The 18,665-nt window shown below is 43.5% G+C and overlaps 1 protein-coding gene across 6 annotated transcripts in view; it reads left to right on the top strand.

Annotated features, from left to right (window-relative positions):
* Dnah11 (dynein axonemal heavy chain 11) overlaps positions 1–18,665 on the top strand; it is a 324,204-nt gene that overhangs the window by 250,973 nt on the left and 54,566 nt on the right. For all 6 annotated transcript variants that reach the window (XM_050120839.1, XM_050120837.1, XM_050120838.1 and 3 more), the window contains 2 exons: positions 14,508–14,712; positions 17,196–17,360. In XM_050120839.1, the coding sequence (XP_049976796.1) occupies positions 14,508–14,712; positions 17,196–17,360 (370 nt within the window). The remainder of the gene's footprint in view (positions 1–14,507; positions 14,713–17,195; positions 17,361–18,665) is intronic.

The raw sequence follows: 18,665 nt of genomic DNA, 5'->3' as shown, positions 1-18,665 counted from the left end.
GGGGAAGTCAAGGCCTAGGGGTGAATGTGGATGACCTGGGGGGCAGGAATGTAGGGGACCTGGGGAAGTCAAGGCCTAGTAGTAGGTGAATGTGGATGGCCTGGGGGGGGTTGGGGGGGAGGGTATGCAAGGGATACAAGTGATGAGTTTTGATAAGAGAAGTCTGGGGAGAGAAAATGGGAAACTGGAAGAAACAGTGGAGTCCTTTGTAAGTTAGGAGTTGAGGGATCAAGTGGTAGGAATAGACTGTGATTGTGAGGGGGCTTTGGTTATTGTGGGAAGTTTTTATTGAACATTTTAAATGCCATATTCATCGGGTCTCTGAGGAGTTTGAGAACTGTTATCTATTAAATGTAGCTGGAGTAGACAAACTTTGCATATGGTTAATTGTTTCAAAGGTTCAACTTTGAAAACATACATATACACACACATATACACATATACACACACACATATATACACACATATATATACACATATATACACACACATATATATACACATATACACACACACATATATACACATATATACATATACACATATATATACATATACACATATGTGTGTGCACATATATACATATATACACAGATACACATATATGGCTTATTTCTGTATCTAATCATGACTATAAGTATAGTAATGAACATATTAAAGAATATGCTTATTTATGAGGTAACTGATAATTAGCTTGTAGGTTTTAATTATCATTAACAGTTTATAATAATTTTATAAGATCAGGATTGGAGCTTTATCCCTATTAAGTTTGAGCCTTAAGTCTGAGCTGTTTGGCCTACTTTACAGTGTTAAAGTTTTTAGTTTTGTTTGTTTGTGTTATTTTGTCTTGTTTATTTTTACTGTTGTTTTGTTTTGTTTTATTTTTGTTTTTCAAGACAAGGTTTCTCTGTGTAGCCTTGGCTGTCCTGGAACTCACTCCGTAGACCAGGCTGTCCTCAAACTTGCAATGATCTGCCTACCTCTGCCTCCTAAGTGCTGGCTGGGGTTAAAGGTATGTGCCACCACCATCCAGAGTTTTGTTTTCTGGTGCCCTTTATTTTTCAATCCGATGAGAAAAACAATCAAAGAGTACAGTGCATTGCCACGAGTGCACTGTGCCAGAAACATAGGACCATGTTTGTCTCTCCATTATGTCAGAGTCTACTAAAAAACAGTAAATCCACACGATTTAGCAGCTCCCGTGATATCGACTTGTTTTATAATCAGCTTCCTTTGATAGCTTGGCCAAAATGAATGCAGGCTTTTGTTCAAATTTTGTTTACTAATATTAACTCTCATATCACACAGCACACAGTAACTATCTGTATTTGTGCGTGTGGGTTGCTGTGGCAGAGGCCAGAAGGTTTTAGAATTGGGCTGAGAGAATCGATACTGAGGAGATCAAGGGCAGACCGCTGTAGTGAGGGACTGCTGCTGGATCTGCTGGAGAAAGGTTCAGAGTTCAGCTGCGGAGGTCAGTTCCTTGATGAGAGGCCCAACTGGGACCAGAGCAGGAAATGGGTTAGAAACAAAGCAACAGTTCATGGCCAGGTCCAGAAGCGCAAATGCCAAACAGGTTAGGTAGGCAACTGAGTAAGCCGTGCCATTGTGCCATCGGCGGGGAACCTAGCTGAGCCCAAGGCTCCTGGGACAGTGACCCAAGTACCAGGTACCAGAGAGCAGACTGCTGGGGCCATGCCCTCACAATATAAGGTGTCCCTCACTTTACAGGGTTTCCGGTGAGCAAGTTACACCTTTGCCAAAAAGTTATTGGAGGTGGTTTCTCGGATGTGCTTTTAACATACCCATGTGCCCCTACATTTGTAGTACACCCTGATGAACTTATAGGACAGCTCCCTCTCTCTTCCAGTCTGTACTAGATGGTTATGACCTGACCAGACAGTCCCAGCTTCTGAGGCTGCCCAGGGTCTGTGGTCATCCTTCTCCCTTAAAGGGAAGCAAAAGGCACTTGTATAACAGGGTCTCCTAGGGCAAGGCACGGCTATTCATACAATGACAGGAATGCTATGTGGCTGGTTGTGAGGACAAGCGGGCACTGAGCCCTGACTCAGGAGGCAGGACATCGGCTTTGACGTCAGATGTAGACTGCCCTCAGAGAGCACTGTGAGGCAGATCAGCGAAAGGTTGGGGAAAGGGGAGCTATCTTCCTGATCCATGACACTGGAATCACTTCTCAGAGAAGTGATTTGGGGATGGGGGTGTTTGTTTTTGTTTTGTTTTTTAAGTTTTAGTACTTAATGCTGATACTGTAAAAATCTGGAGTATAGGAGCTGGAGAGATGACTCCATGGTTAAAGAGCACTGCTCTTTCAAAGGACCTGATTCAATTCCCAACACTCAGATGACAGCTCACAACTGTCTGGAACTCCATTTCTAGGGTTTCTAACGCCCTCTTCTGGCTTCCACCATGAGAAGCAGAAATATACATGTTGCACAGACATAGATGTGAGCAAAATCTCCATACATATAAAATAAAAACATTAAATATATACAAAACCTGTAGTATATGAAATCTGAAAAGGATGCTAGTCACTGTGTGTTTGCCATGTGCATCACTGCTGATCCCCTCAAGCCACTTTGGGCTTCTTCTGTCCCATCATCGCATAACTTTATTTACATTAATTTTGTCATATATTGTGTGTGAAATGGAAAATCTGAAATGCAAAATCTGTGGGTCCCATGTTCTGAGAATAGTTTTTCCCACAGAAGACGAAGCAGTACTGAAAGACCAGGATAAATGTAGACCCCCTAGCAAGAAGAGTAGAGTCAAAAATCTAGGTTAGCTGGTTCAGTGACTCTGTTCCAGGAACAGGCTGATCACAAAATTAAATTATAATCTTGAGAAACAGGAGTTACCCCCTTGTGACTATCACTGGTATTTTCAGACTCTTCCAATGACGCCCTCTCTACCCCCTTTGGGTTATTGGGTTGTGGTTTCTTCCCTTAAATATGCCTTCTCCCAGCTTTTCGGGGTCAAACTCCTCTACCCCTGCGTAGGTTATGAGTCTCGGCCCCAGTGTGATGGTTCCTGTCAATAAACCTCATGTGATTACAGCAAGGATGGTCTCTCATGAGTTTTTGGGGAGTCGTGTTATCCCGTGACTTGAATGAGAGTCTTCCAACTCCAGGGGTCTCCAGTACTTAGAACAAATTCTACTACTCCAGCAATCCTACTGCCTCTGCCTGGTGAGATATTTAAAACAGGTTGATTTTCCTTCCTTTATTTAACACATATTTATTTTTATTTTTATTTTGGGAGGTTTTTCGAGGCAGGGTTTCTCTGTAGCTTTGGAGCCTGTCCTGGAACTAGCTCTTGTAGACCAGGCTGGCCTTGAACTCACAGAGATCCTTCTGCCTCTGTCTCCCGAGTGCTGGGTAAGCCATGCCCCATCACCACCCAACTTTAACTCACATATTTTTAAATGAAGAACTTTAAAAATTATATATATGCAAGCTTGAAGGAACCATGGAGACAGAATAGACTGGTAGAAGTGAGAATTAATCAATAAATTTAAAATGAGAGAAAATAACAGAAGAGAAAGTGATAATGGGGAGACTAATGTGGCTTGGGTAGGGAAGACCCACAGGACCACGAGCTTGTGGGCGGCTGTCCCCTTCGTCTCTCGCAAACTGACTGACATTTGTAAATTTGCCAATAGATCTTGCTTTCTGGTTTCCAAGTTGAAAATTTTCCTTAAATATTTCTTCTCTTTTATTCTGTATCAGTCTCTATGTTTTTCTATGTATTTCAAAAACAAGTCAATGTTAAAAGTTTAAAAATGAGGGGGCCCTGGACTCAGAAGAACCACAAACTGCATTCTCTAGCAATGCTTTGTTGGAGGCCCTGGGCAGGAAGGCCAGTGTGCTGACCCTCCTACTGAGAGCAGAGCCCCAGTGCTCACAGCGGTCCCAGCTATTAATAGGATTTGTATTTATTTCACTTGTTTATTTGGGGAAGGGCTTTAAAAAACACTGTTAGCTTATTTTTGTTAATAATAAATGTATGTGAAATGTTTATGATATACAGCACAGTCCAAAAGCTGAAGTTCATTAAAAATTGGAATGTTGTGGAGTATGAAGTAATGAATACTAATTGCTCCTTTCATGTCTGACAGCTCCCTGTGGACCAATACATCAGCCTAGACTTTAATTTGGTTCAAGTAATGGTTTCATCAATAGTGCATTAAATCTGTGTTTGAGAAGATATACAGTTGAGCCTGACCCACACTGTAGATACCTGCCACGAAAAGACCATAGGCTGTCAGCAGCTGAGAATTACAAATAATTAAATCCACCTAACTCCAGACAATCCTAATTTTTTATAAAATATATCTTTACATATCAATCGACAGAAAACATATCTGGGAAGACTTATCAACATGTATTTTTTCCAAAGCAAATTTACCGGCTTACCTATGGGAAAAGCCGCTGAACTGTGAAACAGCCTTTCCTAATTCCACCACGTTAACCTCTCAGATCCCGCAGGGTGATGGAAGTCAGTTCTGAACACCAGTCCTGTCCACTTGTTTCTCAGGAAACAAATATTTTTAAAGATAATTTTTGCCTCTCCCTGCATTAACTCCTCATGTGTTCTTTTAACCAGTCTGTCTTAGAAGGAGACCCAGAATTGACTAATATGTGTAGTGGCTATTTGATAAAAAAGATTTTCATTTTACAAAAATAACACAGGAAAACGGAAGAGCCTTTTGTTGACATGTGTTTCACAGTGACTGGCTTTCTTCACAAAGAGCTGCAGACAGTTTGCAGTTAGCAATATTACTGGTGCTGTGATATAATTGTGTCCTGGCAGCTGTGGCCCTCTGGAGAGGCCTCGAGTAAGACCCCCTTTGTGACTTCACTCTTGATCTCCAGAAACAGAGCTCGGTATTCTAGTCTGCCCACCTTCGAAATTCAAAATAAAGTTTTATTGTCAGGAAAAACTCGACAACAACTTTTCCATCCCGAACCTCTGTCCAGGCTGTAGAAGGAATAGAAAGTATCACAATGAAGTCGGCCTCGCTGTCAAGAGACCGGATTTTAGATTTTATCTGGAAATCATTGCCAACCCTGTCACAGATTTCAAAGAAACAAACAACTTTGGATTCTTTTCTTTCAGGAAAGCAATCTTCCAAAACAACCAACATGAATGGACCCAGAAACTCTATGGTATATTTCAATATGGGGAGACAGAGAAAGAGAGAGACAGATAGAGGCAGTGTGTGTGTGTGTGTGTGTGTGTGTGTGTGTGTATAAGATGTGAGTACACGCACGTGTGCATTTATTCCAAGGAAGGTAATTTTCTTTTTGCTTGTTTCTTTTCTTGTTCTGCGCAGTGTTATCTGGAGTACTAAACATCCTTCTTGTTTCGTTTTAAAATTCCAACTGACATCAGCTTTTACCTAGAGGGATGTGCTAGCGACCTGAACTCGCTTGGGTGAAGGGGGCAAGCAGATTAACTCATTTCTGCTCCTCCTGGGGCTTCCTTGCTCACCTCCAGGGCTCTCCAGCTGTGAGGCTTTCAGGCAAAGCCTTTCAGGAGAAACTGGGTTTGACCAACTAGCACCGCCCTTCCTGCTGGGGTTGCTAAGTTACGGCTCAGCGCTCAGCTCCACACACCTGAGCTTTTTGGCTATACCCTCAGCACTGACAGCAGGAACTCATTTTAAACAGCAGGGCGGACCGGAAGGCTTTTAGATGTCCATTGAAAAGTTGATTTCTTCTCTGGAGTGTGCTTTTAAGAGCAAGTAGTGGGTCTCTGTTATTTATTTACCATAAAAATCTACTTTCTATCTTTACCTGAATTTTCCAAGTTAGAAAAAGAATGCTCTGTAGAATACAACACAATATCTTGGGCCGTTTCTCTTCAGACCTCAAATCCTACAAATCCTCTTGCAAGAGTCCAGCTGCAGCCTTCCCAGTGAAGACACCGACCTGCTACAGAAGCCAGTCTTCAAACAGATGATGCTGTTTTCTGTGTTTGGTTTTGGGTGACTGTTAAAAGTAGTGATGGCATCTGCTTTGGTACCAAGAATATCTGCTCACCTCAGAAATCTGCATAGGTGTCTGTCATTCAAAACAGATAGCATCTCAGCTGTAAGATGCTGTGGGAGACCGGCTCCAGTAAATGTAATAGGCTCTTTCGTGTTCAGATGCGCATGCCAGGGATTGAGACTTGTCATTCTGTGAGAACCAGTGGTGGGCACCTTTTTTTTTTGTTGTTTTGTTTTTGTTTGTTTGGTTTTTTTTTTCAAGACAGGGTTTCTCTGTAGCTTTGGTGCCTGTCCCGGAACTAGCTCTTGTAGACCAGGCTGGCCTCGAACTCTCAGAGATCCGCCTGCCTCTGCCTCCCGAGTGCTGGGATTAAAGGCGTGCGCCACCACCACCCGGCGTGGTGGGCACCTTTTATGTCAGCACTTGGGAGACAAGAGGCAGGCAGAGCTCTGGGAGTCCCAGGATAGCCAAGTCTAAGTAACTCTAGACCACCTAGGGATACATGGGAGATCCTGTTTCCAAAAAATAAAAAGGAAAAAAGAAAGAGAGGGAGGGGGGAGGGAGGGAGGGAGGGAGGGAGACAGAGACAGAGACAGAGACAGAGACAGAGACAGAGACAGAGACAGAGAAGAAAGGAAAAAAAGAACTCCACATTTATTTTTGTTTTAAACTTGTTTTGGAGAAGGAAAATAATTTTTATTCAAAACTCAGAATGGAGATGATTTGAGACCAATGATAAGGCTTGTGGATGAAGGGAGACTGGAATTAAGGACCAGAGAGCATGGTCTAGAATATTTTATGACATTTCCCATATTTCTTTTTTAAACTTCCATGAAACGTATTCTAAAATCTCTGTAGACAGATAAACATTGCACACAAACTGGCAGAGCAAGGAGACACTTAGAACTGGCATTGAATGCTTCACATTAGATTTTACACTTTCGGTAGCAATATATTTTTATGCACTTATCCACCACTTAAACCAAGAATCCATTACGGAATAAGACAAAAACAGTTGGCTTTCCGTCCTCTTCCAACACTGTGCCCACTATCTGAGCTTTATTAATCATCTCCTCTTCCCCTGCCTCCCCAAGCCCAGTTCTTCTCAAATTTGTTATTATTTCTCCTTTTGTTATTATTCTCTTTCAGTCTCTCTATCACACATGCGTGTGCAAGCACACACACACATGCACACGTGCGCGCGCATGCACACTGCCCAATACAGAAATACAACCCAATGAGTCCATTTACTGCCGCTTGTAGTATATGATTTCAGGACTGTCGGCTAAGCACTGGATAACAATTTTGAGGCTCATCCCTGGGGAAATGATTTCTCCTACCCTTAGCATTCCCCAGCTGCCCAGAGTTCTCTGACTATGTGCGGGAGCCCTGTAGTTTCCCTCTCTGTGTTAACACGTATGTGGGTGCACTTCTTCAGGTCTTGTTGTTGAGCTATCATGAATCCTGCCGTGTCTAGAAAATATAATCTCATAGCAGATTTCCTGGTTCTGTGGCCCTTAAAACCTTTCTGCCCCTCTTCTGTGATATTCCCTGAACTTTAGTAACAGGAGTTGAGGTGGCTGTATTTGGGATGCTGTGGTTTCTGTCGTGGTCTTCCTGGGCTGCAGAGAAGCTTCTGTGGTGAATCACGGGAGCTACACTCCTCTGTGGAGAAAGACAAGTGAGTGAAAGAAGAAATAAAAGCAAGGAAGAACGTGACTGGTCCCAGGTGCCATAGACTAGAAGGTTTGTTGCAGATAAAAGGGAGAGCAGAGCAGAAGCAGGGATGTCTGGGAGAGTCCAGAGTGGACATAGCCAGACTGAGCCAGGCCGTGGGAGGGGGGATGGGAGAGGCCAGGAAGGTAAAGGGTAGGTGAAAAGGCCAAAAGGTACTGGCATAGCAAAATGGCTGGGTTGTTGGAGAAGTCTAGGGTGGGAAGTGAAGGATGCCATCCAGGAGGACCTGTAGCAGGTAGACTGGGGGATGCTGGGAGAGCCTGGCAGGCAGCATCCACTCTGATATGTTAAATCTGCACCTCAGCCTTTGTCTGGGGTCTGGTACCTAACATCAAGTGTTTAGATTTCAGGTAGGAATATGTTTGTTTAGTAGAGTGCTGGCAGAAGTGGGTGGACAGGTTCTCCTCTCAGGTCCCTGAGCTCTCACTAACCCCAGGGAGTCGCTAGGGTTATACTAGGCATGGCTTCCTTCCTCTCGAGCGTGCCTTAATCAGATCCACAGCCATTGCCTATTGCCAAGCTGTGAGGGCCACTACTAGACCTTTGGGGATTTCTTGCCACACTGGTCCTTGCTCTGAAAACTCCACATTTTAATGTCCATTTTGAGAATCTCACCTTGGTGATAATGGGTACTGTCTCTTGAAGGCCATAGACTCTGGCTTTTAGGAATCTCTGGTAATTGCCACTGTGAGTGCAAGGCCATGAGGGGCTGGAGAGATGGCTCAGTGGTTAAGAGCATTGACTCCTTTTCCAGAAGACCCAGGTTCAATTCCCAGCACCCACATGACAGCTCACAACTCTCTGTAATTTCAGTTGCAGGAGACCTGACACCCAAGGCAAAACATCAGTGCACATAAAATTGGAAAGAAAAAAAAGAGAGAGAGAGAAATGTGATGATAATCAGTCAGCAAACACTGTGCGTGTATTCTCAGTGCATCCATCCCACACCACCACAAGGGGCATCCACAGCTCAGTCCAGAGCACTTTCCAGCTGGATTTTGAATGAACTTTGAAAGAATTCCTGTATTTCCAGGATACCCACTCTTTAGTCAAACCTGACTTATGAAAGCTGAACTTTTGGTAATACATATTTGCCAATGATTATCATCTCAGAATCATTAATCCCACTAAATATCCTTTGTTTTTCCTGGAAGCCAGAGGCCTCTAACTTTTATGTAAATTATATGACTTATTTTTAAAATGTATAACTTAAGTAATTCACGCAATAAATGTATTTACTAGAAATTACAGATCCTAGACTATGTCCGGGCACCTGAATAATTACATCCATTCACAAACAACAGAATTTCTAACTGCAGGTCTGCAGGCCATGTGCTCTGAGCCATGTTTGGTCTCAGGTCGGCGGTATCCTTCATGTCCTCTTATGATGGCAGCTACGCAGGTTGACAGAGACAGTGCAGCAGCCTCTGTGAACACAAAATAGCTTGCAATGTGGTGCAGTGAAATAGATTTTACACTCATTGCCTAAAGACCAGGGTCCTAGTAGACCCAGCACTGTCAGGCAACTGTGACCTTGGGCAAGTCATGGACTCTGAGTCCATAAAAAAGGTCTAGAGGGGCCAAGCTTTCCCTAAAATTACCACTCCACCAGGTGAGCCAGAATGCCCTTGATTCACACGTCCTAGGCAATTAGACCAGAGTGTCTGCCCTGGGAAGGATCATCTCATTTTAGTTCTGAGCTGTACTAATAAGCATCTCACCTCCAAACCATCCGATCTTAGCCAGCAGGAAGGGGAGGGGAGCTAGCTCCTTGGGAGAGTGTAAAAAATGCCCTCCATGAGCAGCTAAAGGTAGCACAGATTCAGGAGTTCAACCACATGAGTCTCAGTGCAACGCTGGGGTGTTGGGGACTGCAGGACTTGGTTTTAAACAAAAATCCCCATTCTCTACATCTGTGTCCCTTCCTCCAGCTCCACAGAGCCTGGTGGCCTTGGGTACTGGGAAGTCATAGAATGCAAATGTTTGCTCTCCTGCTGCTCTGGTGGATGCTGTCTGGTTTTAGACTCTTCAAATCAGAAGAGAGTGTTAACAGTCTGTTTAATTTTCCCAGACAGGAGATTAGCCAAAAATTAACCTAGCAGCAATGATAAAACCCACTGTGTCATTATGCAATTTTTGCCTTTCATAGATCATAAACACCCCAATTGAGGGTAATTTACTGTCCCTGGGAAACCTAAAGCTACCAAATGATGCTTTTGAGCAAGGTGTAAAAACCAGTTTAAAGGCAGTTCTCTTCTGCAGCACAGCCCCCACCCTCCAGTGACTATTTTCTTTATAATTTATTATTTATTTAGTGTGTGTTTATTATTTAATTTATTGTTACTTATTGTATGTGCCTTAATATGGAAGCTAGAATTTGATACTATTGTCTCCAATTGCTTGCCACTTTAATTTTTTGAAATTGAATGAGGGGTTTACCAATTCAGCTACCTGGCTTGCCAGCAATCTGCAGGGTTCCTTCAGTTTCCTTCTCCCCGGGTTATCAGTACAGGCATACACCACCACAGCTATCTTTATGTGACTGCTGAGGAGCGAACCTGGGTCCTCCTGATTGCCTGGTGAGCACTTTGCTACCTGAACCATCTCCAGACCCAGAAAATCAGATACACACCCTGGCTCTTAAGCTGGGGTTTGCAAATTACTCACGGTACCCATAGGTCCACAAGTGCAATCCAGAGCTAACCGAGAGTGCACTGCAGAGCCCTTGCTCTAAAGCAGATGTTTGACTAAATATTTAACCAGCTGGAAACTTCATTGTACCTTACAGTGCTTCCTGAGAAGTCTGTGCTTAATCCTGGCGTTTCTCCTGGACTGTCCTTGAAAGTCTGGAGAGGGGTTATTGGTGATAACCTCTAGTGATCAGAACCACTGGTCAGTGTTTTAGCAGAAATCATACTACCACATTATCTAATGGGATCCTCTAAAGAGGAAACAGGCCAGCAGCTGTCAAGGTGAACCCATAAGCAAAGAATGACTTTAGAGGGTTTAAACAGTGAGAACATGCAACAGATGGAGGTCCACAGAGCTGATACCCTCAGATTCTTTTACAACAAGCATTGACCAGTTTCTGCTCTAGAGAGATTCTTCCTGAGGCCAAAACACTATCTGCAGAGAAACAGACAGTTTCTCTGCAGATAGTGTGCAGAGTCAGGTATTGGGGTTGTACTATGGACATAATGAGCTAGCTATATTGGGGATGTGACCTCAGCACTGAGGCATGAAATCTTTGTATGTGGCACACACACCTGACGCACCTAGGCTGCTGGTGATCTCACACATGTATTGTGCCTGTACTTGGGCCACAGACCTTCACAGGCGTCAGGGGTGGGATTTGCCTTGTGAGATCCTGTTGGTTCTCAAAAAGATGTGGATTTGAGGTTTGCAGCTTGCTTCCAAAAGGAAATTAGCTCTGATGGTGGTGGATTGTTTGGAGTCTTGTGGTCCTGTGATAACACACACACAAACATGAACATGCTACACATATCAAAGCCAATTTGGCTCTCACCACCGCCTTCACCCGGTTTTGGAGAGCTCTCCTAAGCTCTCGATTAGTTTAGCCTTCCTCTTTCACATGACAGCATCATTTGTGAGCCGATTGGCTGTTGATTTGTATATTCTTTTGGAGAAAAGGCTATCAGAGTCTTTGCTCATCTTTTAGCGGGGCAGATCTTTGAGCTTGTTGTGCTATCATGTGGCAAGGATCTGGTGGGTACTGATAATCTGCCTGTCCTGGACATTGTGTGTCAGCAAAATCTTCTGCTGAGTGGTCCTTTGAGATTTCCTCTCCTTTGTCCGCATGATGACACTTGCATCTCATCTTTAAAGAACAATCTCTCCCTCTATTTTGCCTGTCTTCTGATTGAGCAGACCTTTGTCCTTTGCATGTCTGTCACATTGTGGGTATTAGACGCATAGACAACAACTGACTGCACACTTAAGACACTGTACACACAATACCTGTCACTAGCAAGTAACATTTGTGAGCGCAGAGATCCGGTGGAAATAACTAGGTCCCCTGTGCCTGCAAGGCTCTCTGACACCTGGCACAATAGAAGTGTTCACTTGCTATTTAAAGGAGAATAGTACACACACACACACACACACACACACACACACACACACACACACTAAAGGAATGACCAAAAAATTCCCCGAGCATGGTATCACCTGGGAGCTATGTGCCAGTGAAGACGTGATGTCTGACCCTTGGCCTATAAAACAAGAACTCAGGCCACCATGATTGATAGCTAGCCAGTGTCCTTGCCTGGTTCACTTTCAGCATTTGGCCTATGGTCCATCCACTTGTAAAGGTTCTCAGTATTCTAACAGGGATATTCAATACTTGTCATTCACAATTAGTCTTTGTCTTTGTTTTAAACGGGAAAGGCCACACTACACATATATACATGGGTTTAGTAAGGAGTGGTTTGCTGGAAGAATGGCTCTTTGCCCTCCTGGGAAAGAACTGACAAAACAAACACAAACCAGACACGCTGAATGCCATCACCTCCAGTTTTGTAGCGTGAATTCTAATTGTTCTAAATAAAAACCTGGAGTCAAATATTAGGGGTGAAAGTTGAGAGATCAGAGAAGCCAACCACTAGAGAGACCTTCTGCCTCTACAGAATCCTCAACCAAAGGGGCGATCCTGCCCTCAGACTGCATCTCCAGACAGCACTGAGCTCTTGTCTCCTCCCATCTTATATTCCTCTCTCCGCCAGTCATACACCTTCCTGCCCAGCCATAACCCTTCTGTCTTCACCTCCTTAGTGCTGAGATTAAAGGCATGGGATTCCCACGTACTGGGAGTAAAGGTGTGACTCAACACCACCTGGCTCTGTTTCTCTTTGAGACTGGAGCAATCTAGTGTAGCCTAGGGTGGCCTTGAACGCACAGAGATCTGTCTGCCTCTGTTTCCTGAGGCCTGGAATTAAAGGTGTGTGCCACCTTTGCACTGGCCTCTCGTGGCTTAGTTCTGCACTCTGATCTTCAGGTAGGCTTTATTTGATAAAACACAAACAAAATATCCGTTCACAGTTCCACAAAAGCTATCTCTAAAGCCGATTGCTGGTGTCCCCATCTTCAGCATGGAGGCTTAACACTTGTCATGTTTTTACTGCAAACGGAAGATCACTTTTCAAAGGAAACAGTATTTGAATTGGGTCACTAGTCTAATCAGTCCTTGGGATTCTTAATTCATATCCAAATAATTAAAGCTTGAATGATGTAAGAAAATTATCATTTTTATCATCTTTATACATTAAAGCAAATTGTCTCAAAACTTCCTCCGAACAGTGGTAAGAGGAGGAGAGACAATCTAGCTGCCATCCGCAAATGACAGTCACTCTGAGGCACAATTACAGAAGGCCCAGGGCCCGCAGCCCAGATGCGGCCACATTATAGCATTTTCAGCAGCTCTGCAGTTTTTAAGCACTGGAAACAGGTGCTAAATGTCGCACGCTGCTGTTTCTTTTGAATGTGCTCAATTTCCAAAGTTAATAAACTGAGTATAGTACCCTTTCACCTGCAAGTAGGTGAGACGGGTCATAGACCGTTCTGTCCTTATATTAGGAGCAACGTAAGCTTGCACGGCATTGAGCAGCGGAACATTTTGGCAATCAAAATATTTTACCAGTCAGTGTAGATCACGCAGGCCGGTAGTTCCAGCCTGGGCCACTTAATGAAACTTGCTACAAAGTGAACAATCCAAAGAGAATTGAAAACACGACCCAGTGGTGGAGTGTCTGTCTACTGTGCACGAAACTCGGGTTCAAGCACTTGTACCTCCAAAAATAATTTTTACCTACTTAATACTGAAGAATTCGAATTTTCATTAATAATCAAGAGTAAATGAAAGTGAGGTGACTTGTCTTGTTACTTGCTTTGGCCATGCTCCAAACTTCTCCCAAGCATCTCACTCCACACCGCTCAGGCCACCACAGTGGAATGTTGGGAAGCTGCTGTATTTATGGATTTAACCCCTGATAGTCTGGCTGGCTATACTGAAAAACTCTGCATCCGGCTGATCCTCATAATGGGTTCCTAGCAGAGAAGAGAACATGAACCAAGTCAAAAAATCCTAATCAACAAGGAAACAATCAAGCAAAATATGTATTTAATTAGCTTAGTTTTAGAAGCATAAGTAACTATTGTTTCTATATTTAATATGGTAATAATATGTTACTATAATAGTAAAGTAACTAATGTATTATTTAATAGCATAGCATGTATATTTCTGTATTTAGTATTTAATATTTTACCAAATAAAATATTCCACTCATTGCATAGTAATATATTTCAGTGTGGGCACAGAGTTAATGTGTGTGCATAAATAAATAGACATATCAATACATGCATATTTTATTCTATCCATTCAAGAACAGTGTTTTCTATGAGTTCATGTGGAAATGTTTTGAATATAATATCACTCTATAAAAAAATTAATGTCTGTTATAAATTTAATCCCAGAAAGTACAGAAAGTCACCATTTGCTGATTGTCAGAGCAGCATTGTAAACTGAGTGGTAACACTGCCCCTGGTTCACAAATGAAGAGATAGGCAGAGGCCGAGTGGCGTCTTCTGTTCCTCCTGGGTCTTAGGAAAACTGGGAGTAACAGGGAATTCCCATACCCAGCCTGCTGGCTCAGGAGTGTCACCAGAATCAAGACATGGAATGGCACCTTCCCACTGACATGGTCCCCAGGGTTCGCCTGAGTGTCTGCGTTGTGGCCCCTGTAGGTACATCAGGATTGGTGACAAAGAATGTGAATTTAATAAGAACTTCCGTCTCATCCTGCACACCAAACTGGCAAACCCCCACTACAAGCCCGAACTACAAGCCCAGACGACCCTCCTCAATTTCACAGTCACAGAAGATGGTCTCGAAGCCCAGCTGCTGGCAGAGGTGGTCAGTATTGAGAGGCCAGATCTGGAGAGACTAAAGGTAACTAGTACTGCGTCGCCCCCAGAACGCACTCATCCCTCCCTCGGCACGGAAACAATGCCAGAGGCTGGGGTGCCAAGTGAGACTGTGTAACTGAGGAAAGTGTAGACACATATAAAAAAAAATATGAAATTCCTCCTTAGAAACGTCAGGAAATTAGAGCTGGGCCACATGTGGTGATGTGTGATCGCAGGCTTGGGCCTGTCAAAGTTAGCTTCAGCTATTATCTTCACACAAACCTTGTGGTATTTTCTTGATTGCTCACTGACCTACAAGGGTTTGGGCCACTGTGGATCTGCCCCAAAGGAATCTGTTGAGAAAAAAAAATGGTGTTTTCTTTTGCCAGTGGGCATCAGTTAAAGATAGTACCTTGCTTAGGGGTGGGACCGCATATCCACTTTCCTCTCTTGATGCTGGGATCCTGGATTGAACCTGTTTGGGCCCTGTGCATTCTGCATCCCTCTTTCAGGGTGTGTGTGCATGCTGCATCCCTCTTTCAGCATGTGTGCATGCTGCATTCCTCTTAAGTGTGCTTGTGCATGCATCAGTCCTGCAGTGTCTGGACGAAAGTTTCCCTGGAGTCCTCCATCAGCTCTCGTGCTCTGATCTTTCTGTTCCTCTTGCACACAGTTCCTTGAGTGCTTTGATGAGAACACCGTTGAGACTGAGTGTTCCAAAGCCTCTCCCTCTCTGCACATTACCCACTCAGGAGTCACTGTTAGTTTCTGTCCATTGCAAGAAGCAGTGTCTCTGCTGGTGGCCGAACGAGGCTCTGATTCCTGCAGTTTTTGTCACCCTAAGATTTCAGTTCCAGTTTTGCTTCAGTTTGGATTTTGTTTATTGTTCTATTTCTTTGTTAAATTCTGCTTCTGTGCCTTGCATTGTTTTCATAGATTTCATTAAGGCGTTTATCCAAACCCTCTCTGAGGTCCCTGAGCATATTCATATTCCGGTTTTGAAGCCCTTTTCTTGTGCTTGAGCTATATTGAATTTCTCAGGGCCTACTGTAATAAAGTTACTGGGTTCTGGCAGAAGCATATTGTCTTGGCTATTCTTGTTTGTGGTTTACGCAGGGATCTAGGCATGTGGAGAAATGATGTTTGAGGTGTTTCTTGGCATTGATGTCTGATCTTGCCTTTGTTGGGTGTGTTCTGCTCTTTGGTTGATGTTGTCCTCTCTGGATCCTCAGTGAGTGTTGTGCTGTGGGTGTCCTGGGTTGAGAGTGCTTCTGAGTCTGAGCCTAGTATGGCCTCTGGTGTCTCCGGCAGGAAGTATTTTGGTAGAGTGGCAGTTGGCACAAAGCCATACCTGAGTCTTATTCTGAGATTTGCATTGCCGTTTGAGACCAAACCTTTTGCCTGTAAGTGTACCCCCATTCTCTCGGTAGACAGTCTTGTCTATAGGGGACATTGGTGTGTTCGCATTGATTTGCATTGTCTTTTGAGACCAAGCCGCTGGCCTGTTAGAGTGCTTACAATTCTCCGGGTCGACACTCTCGCCTGTTGGTGATGTTGGCGCGTTTGCTTTGCAGCCATGGCTTCAGTCTCTTCCAGCATTCCTTTATTTTTTTCTGTTATTTCAGATTCCTCCCAAACAAATAAACAAACAAACACTTCCTTTCTTGGACTAAATCTGCACCTTGCTGCTCTCTCACCTTTGACCCACTCTCATTTGCAGGATCCGGTTGATACAATTCTAAAGGACACACATTTGGGGATGTTGTGGTTAAATCTCAGGGTGGCATTAGTAGACTAAGCCCCTGTTGGCCATCTGGACTTCAAGTCCTTTCTGTGTGAGAATGGAAGTCTTCAAGTGGTCAGCTTTCCTCATCGCCCTTCTAGGTTAACTTAGCTCTGGTAAAGTTCCCCCTGGTGGGATTTTGACAAGAAGGCTCTGAGCATAGGACTTATCCAAAATGATTAGATCCGTGCCCTTGAGTTTACCCCTGCCCAAGGCTACTGTCGTTTGTTCTTTAGTCTTTCCTGTGAGAATGTGGCCTGATTCCCATTGGGCAATCACCGGGATGCCCATGAAGGCTTTGACTCTCCTTGCAATGGTCAGTTATAGTGCAACCTCTGATACTAAGCTCTGTACTCGCCTGGATTGTTGTGACAGTTAGCTCAAAACCTGTTTTTGGTCAAAGTTGATTGCATAGCCTTTTCCTAATTGTAAGATCTTCCTCACAATAGGTCTTCCAAGCTGTTTAAATGTCAAAGCTCAAGCCAGAAATTTATATTATTTTCTTAAACAGAGGCTTCCTTGAGGTTCTTGATGTTAAATAAGTATCCACTCTTTAGACCTTGGATTCTAACCAAATGTTACCATACCATCTGAATTTTTAAAGACTTTTTCATGGCTGTGATCAGCATGGTTTTACCATTGTGTTTCTTATCATGTTTGTATGGGTCTCTGTGGCTCCTGTGATTACGGGAACTGTCCTGAGCAGGCAGACATTAATCCTCATTCCTAATATTTCCTATCAGCTGGTACTGACCAAGCAACAAAATGACTTTAAGATAGAGCTGACACGGCTTGAAAACGACCTTCTCCTGCGCCTCTCTGCTGCAGAGGGCAGCTTCCTGGATGACAGTGACCTGGTGGAGCACCTGGAGACCACCAAGGCCACCGTGGCAGAGATAGAGCACAAGGTAGGGGCAGCAGAGAACTCCTGACAGGTTCGGTGCTCCGCTGGATGAGATGGATCTCAGCTGTCAACAAGAACCACGGCTCTCGACTCAACGGCAGTAAGAGAGAGCTGGGGCCAAATATGGGCAACCACGGCTTGGGAACAATACTGTGTTCCCAAATACTATAACCCAATGGGGCAACAGATCACATTTTTATAGTAAAAGAGAAAAGAAAAAATTATAAATCAAGATGCCTACAATGTGTTGATAGAAGCATTAGGTGGATTGGGTTATAACAAAACAGGGATAGCTCTACTACAGGACTCAGATGCTACCTAGTGACATCCTTGGTTTTGGAGTTGGTAGAAGCAGGTGGCTTGCTAAGAATGATTTTAAAGGCTTTTGATAGTCACAAGGATGTTAGGTCAGATAAGGGTGTGTGGGCAGTGAGAATGGCTTTCAAGAGACTAAAAACAACAAAAGATAATTTGGCTCTGGTCTGCTACATTTTAACTCTCCCTAGTTAGGAACTTCGATCATTGTAGAATCTTATTTATTGTTTTTTATTGAGCTCTACATTTTCCTTTGCTCCTCTCCCTGCCTCTTCCTCGCCTTCAACCCTCTCCCACGGTCCCCATGCTCCCTATTTACTCAGAAGATGCTGTCTTTTTCTACTTCCCATGTAGACTAGATCCATGTATATCTCTCTTAGGGTCCTCATTGTTGTATGTGTTCTCTGGGATTGTGATTTGTAGGCTGTTTTTCTTTGCTTTATGTTTAAAAACCACTTATGAGTGAGTATATATGATAATTGTCTTTCTGGGTCTGGGTTGCCTCACTCAGTATGATGTTTTCTAGCTCCATCCATTTGCCTGCAAATTTCAAGATGTCGTTATTTTTTCTTCTGTGTAGTACTCCATTGTGTAAATGTACCACATTTTCCTTATTCATTCTTCAGTAGAGGGGCATTTAGGTTGTTTCCAGGTTCTGACTATGACAAACAATGCTGCTATGAACATAGTTGAGCACATGTCCCTGTGGTACGATTGAGCATCCTTTGGATATATATCCAAAAGTGGGGTCGTGAGGAAGGCTGTTTCCTAATTTTCTGAGAAATTGCCATATTGATATCCAAAGAGGCTGTACCAGCTTGCATTCCCACCAGCAATGCAGGAGTGTTCCCTTTACCCCACAACCTCTCCAGCATAAGTTGTCATCAGTGTTTTTGAACTTGGCCATTCTTACAGGTGTAAGATGGAATCTCAGAGTTGTTTTGATTTGCATTTCTCTGATGACTAAGGATGTTAAACATTTCCTTAAGTGTCT

Source organism: Alexandromys fortis, unplaced genomic scaffold, assembly GCF_014885135.2.
Source record: "Alexandromys fortis isolate MF-2015 unplaced genomic scaffold, M_Fortis_MF-2015_v1.1 scaffold_182, whole genome shotgun sequence".
Classification (NCBI taxonomy): domain Eukaryota; kingdom Metazoa; phylum Chordata; class Mammalia; order Rodentia; family Cricetidae; genus Alexandromys; species Alexandromys fortis.
The sequence above is the reverse complement of the archived record's forward strand: the minus strand, read 5'-3'. Positions and strand labels throughout refer to the sequence as shown.